This window comes from Triticum urartu, unplaced genomic scaffold (assembly GCF_003073215.2).
Source record: "Triticum urartu cultivar G1812 unplaced genomic scaffold, Tu2.1 TuUngrouped_contig_4409, whole genome shotgun sequence".
Lineage (NCBI taxonomy): Eukaryota > Viridiplantae > Streptophyta > Magnoliopsida > Poales > Poaceae > Triticum > Triticum urartu.
In genome coordinates this window covers 1-10,041 of record NW_024114996.1, presented here as the reverse complement: position 1 = coordinate 10,041, position 10,041 = coordinate 1, and the positions used below count along the sequence as shown (strand labels likewise).

The 10,041-nt window shown below is 42.7% G+C and overlaps 1 protein-coding gene across 2 annotated transcripts; it reads left to right on the top strand.

The window, feature by feature from the left end:
* Positions 1-3,169: 3,169 nt before the first annotated feature.
* On the top strand, positions 3,170-8,980 carry LOC125527781 (trafficking protein particle complex subunit 5-like). 2 transcript variants are annotated; one of them, XM_048692296.1, is made up of 9 exons: positions 3,170-3,380; positions 3,835-4,057; positions 5,096-5,179; positions 5,738-5,801; positions 6,193-6,270; positions 7,385-7,461; positions 7,547-7,613; positions 7,696-7,803; positions 8,786-8,980. In XM_048692296.1, the coding sequence occupies exons 2-9, from the start codon at positions 4,014-4,016 to the stop codon at positions 8,813-8,815; spliced, it is 552 nt and encodes a 183-aa protein (XP_048548253.1). In that variant the 5' UTR covers positions 3,170-3,380; positions 3,835-4,013; the 3' UTR covers positions 8,816-8,980. The 2 variants fall into 2 exon arrangements, with proteins under 2 accessions (XP_048548253.1, XP_048548252.1); XM_048692295.1 differs by having other exon boundaries at positions 5,091-5,179.
* Positions 8,981-10,041: the final 1,061 nt, after the last annotated feature.

The following is a 10,041-nucleotide window of genomic DNA, read 5'->3' as shown; positions in this document are numbered from 1 at the left end:
ACCACTGTCCAACTCTCGGTCATGATACGACCACCAGTTTACCTATTACATATACATTGGTAAGTTCCCACTCTCGGTCAAAAGTGGAATCAAAGAGAAAGGTGGTGAGCGAGTTCATATACCTGCGTATGCGTCAAAGCGTCCAACTCGTTGGTGTAGGTCTTGTATGAAGTCTTGTTCAGGCCCGTGTAGAGTTTGACAACGTCCCACTCGTAAGCTATGGTAGGGTGTCGAGTCGTGTCGCCGTCTTCGCCATAGGCACCCCATGGGCGTCTTGGCATCTTCTCTGAACGCCCCACCGGCAGCCGTTCCCACATCCAAATGGAGAGGGCCCACACAAAGCCACCCATATTGGACTTGTCTCCTGTCCTCTGGGTTGCGTCGTCAAGCTGCAAAACATCAAATGAGGATTAGATATAACAAAATTTCATGGACATACTTCCGTAGGTAGGCAATTAGATACTCTCTTACCGAACGGTATAGGTAGGTGAGAGATGCGGTCCCCCAACCGTACCCTGCATCCCAGTCGGCTAGGAAGAACAGATACAACCAGTTGGCAGAATTCCCGGAGCTGTCTGGAAACACGACCTCCATGAGAAGATACCACAGGTAGGCCCTCGCGTACCACTCCACAGTCGCCTCGTCTGCGCCTTCGGGGGCATGTCTTTCGGTGCTCCGAGAGCCAGGTCAACGGTACACTGGATGTACGGTTACCCTTAGCATCGGGGCAGTCGTCGATGAGGGTGGTAACTCTCTGCTGCCAGTTGGTCCTCTCCACTCGCCCGATGAGTGCTTGACCCTCGATCGACATGGCAGTAATCATCGACCAATCCTCGAGGGTCACCGTCATCTTCCCGCATGGCAGATGGAAAGAATGGGTCTCTGGCCGTCACCGGTCAATCAAAGCTATCAGAGCTGCGTGGATAAGCGTCGGCGGCTGACGCTTGAACTGCAACACGAAACCCAACAGTCAGGCTCTCTTGAAGTACGGCGCGTAGCGCTCGTCGTAGTCCATATTTCCATGAACCCCGTGCCCCCTCATGCACAGTGGCTGGAGCATCTGTCAAAAAGTGGACGGCAAAAGTTAGGAACTTATTTTCATCAACCCGAAAACTTTGATCAATATTTCCTTCATATTACTTACCTCTTCGTTCTTTATGAAACGGGCACGATGACCCTTGTCGAATGCGTAGTCAAGCATGGAGTACCGTGGGCCGATGTTGTCCGCAAGAGGTGCCCGCCTTAATAAAATTTCATAAACAAAAGCATCATAAGCATAAGCATACATAAACAAAAATAAAATTTCTTGGTTACATGAACTAGGGTTCATCTTAAACATATTCCTCCAACCGCATATACTACACATGATGGATCAAATCATATCAACATGCATCATATCAAAATAAAATCCTCCAACATGCATCATATCATCATTTTTTAAACAATTTTTTTTAAATAGAGTCCATCTTCAATGTTTTTTCTCAAACAACATCTTCATATCATCATATCAACATGCATCATAAAACTACAATCAAGTCCTCCCACATGCATTACATCATAATTTTTTTAACAAAAAAATTATGAACTAGGGTTCATCTTCACACTAAAATATGAACTTTTGATTAGAGTTCATATTCAATACCACTAGTTACTAAAGAACTAAGAACTAGAACTAGAATCAAGCTAAAACAACCCTAGGTGAAAAAAAATTCAATCTAAGTTCAAAAATATGAGGGATTTCAAGCAAATAATGCGTCGAATCGAAAGCAAGTTTGCAAAAACTAATTGGAGGGATCGGAGGAGCTTATGTTTCTCTTTTCAGGGCCATCTTGATCCGCAAAAACGACGAAAATTCGAGAGGGAGAGTGGAGGAGATGAGAGATGGAGAGAGGGGCGAGTGGGGAGAAAGAAACTGTCAACGGGGGGAGGGGGAGGGGTGGGGAGATGGGCAAGGGCGCGGGATCTCGAACGAAATAACTGCTCGCACCCTACCGCCAAGGGCGCTGGCGGGAGGGGTTGGCAGCCACACCCCACGGGCGTGGCAACAGCTCGAGAAATTTCGGCCGGTTCGATTCTTTTGATGAAGCTGATCCTTTCGGCTCGACTGGACCTTTTAAAGCATCAGGAGCGCGGTCGCCCCCCAAATTCTGATATTCATTTGTGGTATTACGAGGATCTGTCTCTTGCGGGCTCATCTGTCGATACAAAGGCTCGGATTGTTCGAGGAAAGTACAATACAGCGGATCCATTTTTTTTGGTTGGCAAGTCTCTTGTGTTGGCCTTGTGTGCATTTGTCCTGTCCTCCACCCCCCACGTACAAAGTGGACATTTTTTGGTTGTGCTCTGTAAAGTATCCCGAGATTGTTCTCTGTTTATAGTGGCCTGTATCTTTGGAACAACAGCTACTCATCGTTTTTTATATTTTTGTACAATACAAAAGTTAAATTTGTACTCCCTCTGTAAACTAATATAAGAGTGTTTAGATCACTAAAGTAGTGATCTAAACGCTCTTATATTAGTTTACGGAGGGAGTAGAAGATAACTCCCTTGCATCAAGCTGTAAGAAACCGAGAGCCGAAGTATCTTTTGTGCTGTCTCCATAGTCCATATGTAATTCAAGCTAGGGGTTCCAAACTTCCAATGTTGTTCGCCGTTTGGTGTTTTTCTTTTGATATACGGAAGAAGCAGGATTCGGGGTCTACAAAGGCATACAACAAATCGCTGCCAAGTCACGAGTTTCCCATGTTACATGTGCTGGCAGTTTGGCTTCATGTCCAAACCTATGAGCCTATGCCGCTGATCTCGTTGAGCGACAAGAAACCTGAAGGTCTGGCCGACAGCAGCGGCCACACAATGAGGCCAAATTTCGTGTTTTGACCCTTTTCGCATAGAAATTCAGGATCTTACCCCTGTTGGAAAGAATTTCGGGATATGACCCTTTCGCTACCGTCAGGGGTTCTGGCGGTAGGTTTAGACATCTTACCGCCAAGGCACCTGGCGGCAGGGTGCGACAGAGGGGAACGGCAACCGTTTGCTCGAGCTGACGTGGATAAGTATCCTACCGCCAGAGACCCTAGCGGTAGGCTGTCTAACCCTACCGCCAGAACCCCTGACGGTAAGAAAAAGGGTCAAATCCTGAATTTTTTCCCAACCAGGGTGAGATCCTGAATTTGCATGCCATAAGGGTCAAAACACGAAATTTAGCCCCCGCTGTGTTCTTCCTCATCTACCCACTGCGCACGGAGGCTGTTCCCGGCGACGGGCGGTGAATTTCCCAGCGACGAGAGAGCCTGGATTCTGAAGTGCAGGCAGATCCACACCGTCGGATCCTGCTCCTCCGACGGCCGCTTCTCCTCCCGCAAAGTCCAGCGCCGCCACTGGTTCGTTTCCGCGCGGACTACCTGCACAGATCCGTCGACTGAGGGACCGCCAACATTTTGTGTTGGATCCCCTTTTTCTTGACTTTTAATCGGAAGTAACCATTCCTCTATGAAATGTTCCTGATGGGAACGGTCAATATGGATGATTTGTATGGAGCCACAAGCTCTAAAGCAACATTTTTCTTTCCGAGTATAGCATAGCTCTTCCCAGATGATTCGGAAGATGCATACGGCGTCTCAGTTTTCTATTTATTGTCTTCAATTACTGATGCTGTTTGTTTCATGCAATTCTCTCCATGCCATTAATTACTCTAGAGAACCTTTCCAGCATGCTGAACACATAAATTGATTCACCATGTGACTACTAATGAGCATTGATCAGTGGTACAAACTGCACGTCACTGTTATGATATGTCACCAAGAGTGTGACTATATATGATTTTACGCCTTTCAGGTGCTGTGGTCGACAAAAGCTACCTCACTTCTAGAGTTGCAGCGAAGAAATAGAGAAGCCAGGAACCCCTTCTAAACGGATTCAGCTTGTGCAGTATTCCAAGAATTCTGAAGAAACCCCAAGGAAAGAGACCCAGAGGAGGGCGGGCAAGATGATCAGTGTTGGGAAGACGAAGCAGTATGCAAACGTTCTTGACAAGCCCCTCAGCCGTGGCAGACAGGAGGTACACGTCCTTCCCATATCAAAACCCCTTCAGATATTTGTTTCTGGCAGCTCTCTTAGTAAGGCATAGGTTAGGTAACTGAGACAGATTCACAGGTTAGGGTAGTAGCTGGGCGGAAAGTGTTTCAGATCCTGCTCAATTAGCTTGAGCAGCAGAAGTTTTCTTACTCATCGACTGTAAATTGTGGGAGTATTGTTTATTTGAGTAGTATGCAGTTGGCAATGTGAATTTTGTTGAAAGTTGAAGCTGAATGCATGGTGTAGTTATAGCTTCCATTGGAAACGTGGAGGAACCGAGGAACTATTGCCCAAACCCACTACTCTATAATCGTGTTTCAAGAATGGAAGGAAATGGGTTAATATTCTGCATAGTAGCAAAATATATTGAAGTGGAAGTTACTTGACAGCTTAGTGATACTTTCAATTGGATAAATTAAAGAGCTAAATATATTTATTATTGTAGCCTAATTGCAAAATGTGAATGTATTCAACCATTCATTCTTTTCATTGGTAGTAGTTGTGTTTCTGAAGTTAAACTGAACGTTTTGACAGCGTCTACTTGTATTTGTCCCAATATAGGCTGTATCATACATACAAATTTCTTATAATACAGACATCACATTAGTATGAAAAATACTCCAAATGATTTCTCATTAGTTTCTAAGTACATTCTAGTGAACCTAAACTGTAGTTACTGCCCTGTAAGCAACGAGAAGGAATTGTTTCGTGAAAAGGGCCAAACACAATGATAACAACAACTCCTGCATTAATTGAAGGGGTAAAATAAATAGCATCAAAATATATTGAAGTGAAAGGTACTATGCACTGTAATGCTACTTTCGATTGGATAATTTTCTAGAGCTACTATCCTGATTGCAATGTGAGACGTGTTACTTCCTAAGTGCAAAAGGATTTGGATGTGAGATTTAGTGGCACATTCATTCTTTTCGTTGGTAGTTTTTAGCGTGTGCCAATATATATTATTTTCCTGTTTTGTTATGATACATGTTTCATAAATGTTCTGTATTCCATAGGTCAGTTTGAGTGCATTCGCATTCTTGTTCTCGGAGGTGGTTCAATACAACCAGACACAAGTTGACAACATTGCTGACCTGGAACGAAGGTAGCCTCTATGTTCTTATTCATGCATCTGTTCATATTGTTGATGAAACTGTATTGTTGTTAATTATATCCACTCTTAACACTTTTTACTGTCCTACGGCATTTCATTTGTCCTGATTTGATTGGTTCCTTGTAGCTGGTACAGCCTTTTTTAGTCCGTACATGCTACTCTTTGATATCCGGGTCACATATTTCAGGCGCTATGTGTTTGCCACTTACTGTATGTTATTGTATCATCTGGAATTTCAGATAATGCAAAAGGTTTACAACAACTTGTTCACATGTTGAGATGTGATGCAACTATAACATTTGGTTGATCAATTATTATTATTTCCATGACGTGGTCGATCTAATTTCTGCAACATTATTTGTACCTCTAATGTTTCAGTACATCTCTCTCTCTCTTTGGAGAATGGAGACCACAGTCTTATTGTGCTAAATCATGCAAGGACATTTGACAATGTTTCTCATTAAAAATACACCGCTCCATATTCATGCGTTAATATTCTTTGATGCTTAGCGTAACATCCCTTACTCTCATTTTATGTTTTATACGCAGGCTGGAGGACGCTGGTTATGCTGTTGGTGCTAGAGTTCTTGAACTGCTGTGTCACAGGGAGAAGGTTTGATGCGTAGTTCTTTTCTTATTCCATGATTTCATTGGTCGTCTATTGCTTCATATACTTAAAATGATGATAAAGTTAACAGAACAACAGTCAAAACTTCGTCGCTTCTTTGTTGCGAGTGGCATGGCATAGTCATCTCGTTTTTCTTGCATAACTTCAAACTTGCTGTTTGTAACTTTGTATTCCCATGTCTTTTTCTTAAGAGGAAGTCATAGCAACAATATCTATAGCACAACATCTGACATGCCAGCATCTATGATTTCTCTTATTAAGTTTCCAGGTGTTCTCCAAATTTATATCATTAGCCTCATTATTGACTTATTGTGTATGTGCTCTCTAAACTGTTATCCTGTCGAGATAGTCATGTTAATAATAATAGTCAATCCAGGGGAATAGACGAGAGACTCGACTGCTGGGGATTTTATCATTCATTCACAGCACTGTATGGAAAGTACTGTTCGGAAAGGTAATCTATTTTACATATCAATCTTCTGTTATTCCTACTCTGTTCCGCAATAGTTGGAGTGATTGCCATAATTTAGGTGTTCTTGTAACATACTTACGTTTTTTCCGTTCAATGAGGTTGTCCCATCAAAAGATTGTGGGCCGAGCTTGTTTGTTAGTGGCCTGACTTCTGGGGTGTTTGATGTTCTTCGCCACTGCCTGACCAAGCACACCTATTTATTTTTATTTGGTTTCTGTTTTTCTGACTGAAGGGAAGCCTTGGCGCAGCGGTAAAGCTGTTGCCTTGTGACCATGAGGTCACGGGTTCGAGTCCTGGAAAGGGAAAGGCTTTGTACAAAAGACCCAAAATGCTTGGACCCTTCTCTGGACCCTGCACAAACGGGAGCTACGTGCACCGGGCTGCCCTTATTTTCTGTTTATTGTGTGTAGATAATTTCTCCTATTTAAATATAAAATAACATATGCTGAAAATAAATACAGAATTACGTATCACACCGAAGGCTGGAAATTAGAGAAATACTTTAATCCAATGGCAACTCTTTGCTAGAGTAATTACCATTTTGAACAATGCAAAATTGTGACAATATGACCTGTTTGTCCATGTTTCAATTTGGTTGCTAGTACAAAAGCAGAGTCAATTAGCATAGATTATTCCACATATTCATGTATGTACTGATATTATAACATAATTTTATTAATTTGTACCATTATAGCTACGTAATGTCAGAGTTGAGGTATCAATTTGGTCGATGTTGCATTTGTGCACTAATTTAACACCTGGTGATAAAGTTCCCTTGTCTGAAGCATTGTGATCTAATGAGCACTTCTCTTTGCACTTACTGGCCACAAATTTGACTAACAAACTTAACACAGCTTTCAGCATCACATTTCTGGCATGACGACCCTTGATCCTAAAACTCCGATTGTCCAGAATTCCAAAGAAGATTTATGATTCTCGTATTTTAAACAATTTCCTCAGTTGTTTTATACAAGAAATTTTTGCATCCATTTATCATGTGTTGATAGTAAGTCCGCCTGTCGTTCTGTTCTGATTGCTGGACTGAGTGGACTTATTTGATGGCTTATCCCGGTAGATGGTTTCTTACTGTTTCCAGGTGGCTGACTCGCTTGAGAAAGGAACAGAACATGAGGATGAATACATGATTAGTGAAAAGGAGCTTCTTGTTAACCGGTGTGATGAATTCGTTTTTCTTTAGCTTCATAATATTTTTCTTCCCATACAAATCTGAAACCTGGGAACCTTTTTATTTGATCAGGTTCATTTCCGTGCCAAAAGACATGGGGGCATTCAACTGTGGAGCTTTTGTTGCAGGGATTGTAAGGGTGGGAATTCCAGCTCAAATATTTAAGTCAACCGTGTCTTCTTAGATACACAACGTATAAACCTTCATAAAATTTCTTACAGGGCGTATTGGACAATGCTGGTTTTCCAGCGGTAGTTACGGCACATTTTGTGCCAATTGAAGGCCAGCAGAGGCCCAGGACAACAATCTTGATTAAATTTGCTGAAGAGGTACTTAACTTCTGCTGCACATTAACGAAGAATATATCCTATTGTGTAACTGAGAAAGACAGAAGGGGTGATTTCCTTTCTTTCGGTAAAAATCTTTTGCTAGAAGATTTAGTGATACTATATTTAGGTAAATTATTTGTTTTTGTACAAGCTGCTAAACAGTAAGGGCATCTACAACCATAATGGGAAAATTTGGCCCCTCAAACATCTGCGGATGCGTCCGGTCAGTGTCCGCTTTTAGCCCCTATTTGTCCATGCACACAACCATGCCCCCACTTTTCCCCCAATATGTCCGGTCACAAGCATATGATTGATGGAGAGGAAGAGAGAGAAAAGAAAGAAAGAATAAAGAAAGAGAAAAGGTGGTCCGTGGTGGGTCAAATCCTACGTGGCGCCCTGCCCGGACATCCCCATATCCTCGCTATATATGGACTGGATATGGGGATTTGCGGACATCTCTCTTGTCCGGCACTGCCCGGGCTGCCCGCCCAGACGTTTGGGGGCAGTTTGAGGGGTCCTGTTGTAGATGCTCTAAGTGCCTAAAATAGATGTAACTAGAGATGATACCCCCCACACATTGCTGTGGGAGTTGGCTGCAATTATTTCAATGAGATTCGGTTGTATGAAACATTAGTTGGATTAACAATATGAGAATTACTGAGCTAATATAATTTGTTGTATTTTATTATTGTATAGTTGTAGAATATTTATTAAATATGAGTCGCATGCATGGTGTATGTTAAGGTGTGTTTACTAGCTAAGCACCCCAACCGAAAAGAGATCCTCTTTAGAAATATGTGGCAGGTTCTAGATAATTGACGTTCGATTGTAATCGGCTGAACATGATATAATGAGCTAGTGCCCAAATTTGTTGTCACCTGTAGTAGAGATGAAAGATGAAAGGCAGTAAGAAATGGAGTATTTGCGACTAATGTTGTAGATTGATTGAGGTGACCTTTTCTGAATAAATGCTCATTTTCAGGTTTTACGTCGGGAATCAAGACTTGGCTGAAATGCACACCAGGCTATTTCTTCTGTTCTGTTTGTAAGATGAATCCATTTCAAATATGTTTTGTTCTTGATTTATGTAATACTAATATACTGGTAATTTTCCATCGAAAAGGTATACTGGTAATTTTGAGAATATAAGCAGTAGCCTCATTTTATGAGTGTCTAACACGGGAATACTAGCAAAATGTATGTGCAGAAGAGAAACATCAAAAGGATTAGAAGAGCCCAGGGGGAAGTTGAAAAGTGGACTAGTTGCTTTCCTGCATGTTATGGCCTGTTTGGTTATCTACATCGTTTTTGGTCTATTTATCCGTGGCTGAGTTTAGCTGGCTGAGGGAATACATGCAAAAAATCATGTTATGCACAGGTGCAAAACCTGGTGTTTCGTTGTGCACGGCCTAATGTTCTGGCACCCTTTCTCATTAATAAGGTGACCTTAGAGCATCTTCAATAGATGGTCCAAATTTTGGCGGTCCAAAACCGGAGATGTAAAATTTGGACCGCCAAAAAGTGCATTTTGGAGCTCCGAAAAACGCTTAACTCCAACAGATGGTCCAAAAGAGCAACTCCAATAGATGGTCCAAACCAAAGATGTAAAAATCTGAAAACGGCCGTGCGGCTGCTGCCAGCCGTGGTTTTGCATTGAAATAACATCAAAAAAATTTAAAAATAAAGTGCATCATCATCATAGTTTCAATCAAAAGTGCATCACCATCATAGTATCAAATCCCTCTACCAAAAGAGCATCGTCTCAGTCAAAGTTTTTCGCCCTAGAAATTGAAATGCACATGAATATTACTCACGCGGGTCATCAACACCACCGGCGTTGTGAACCATGGTACGATCCTCATCTTCACCACCGTCTTTGTCGACGTTCTCAACAAGCGGTGAACTCGGTACCGTGAGCACCACCGGAAGCATCTTCATTGCGTCCCATACCGGTCATGTTGCCGACGAAGCCAACTCCAACGCCACTCATGTTGCCGCCATAGCCACCTCCCAAGCCACCCATCATGTTGCCGCCAAAGCTACCTCCCATGCCGCCAAAGCCACCTTCCATGAACAAACGAGAGCACAATCGGAAAATCTATACCTTTGCGACATTTCGTCAAACATGTTGGAGGCAGTGGCCGTCGGCGTGGCCATGTCTTCCTCCACGGCCGGCGGTGGCGGCGGGGGAGCACCCAAGTCCTCTCAATTCGGTGGCGCCCTCTATGGCGCGCCGTT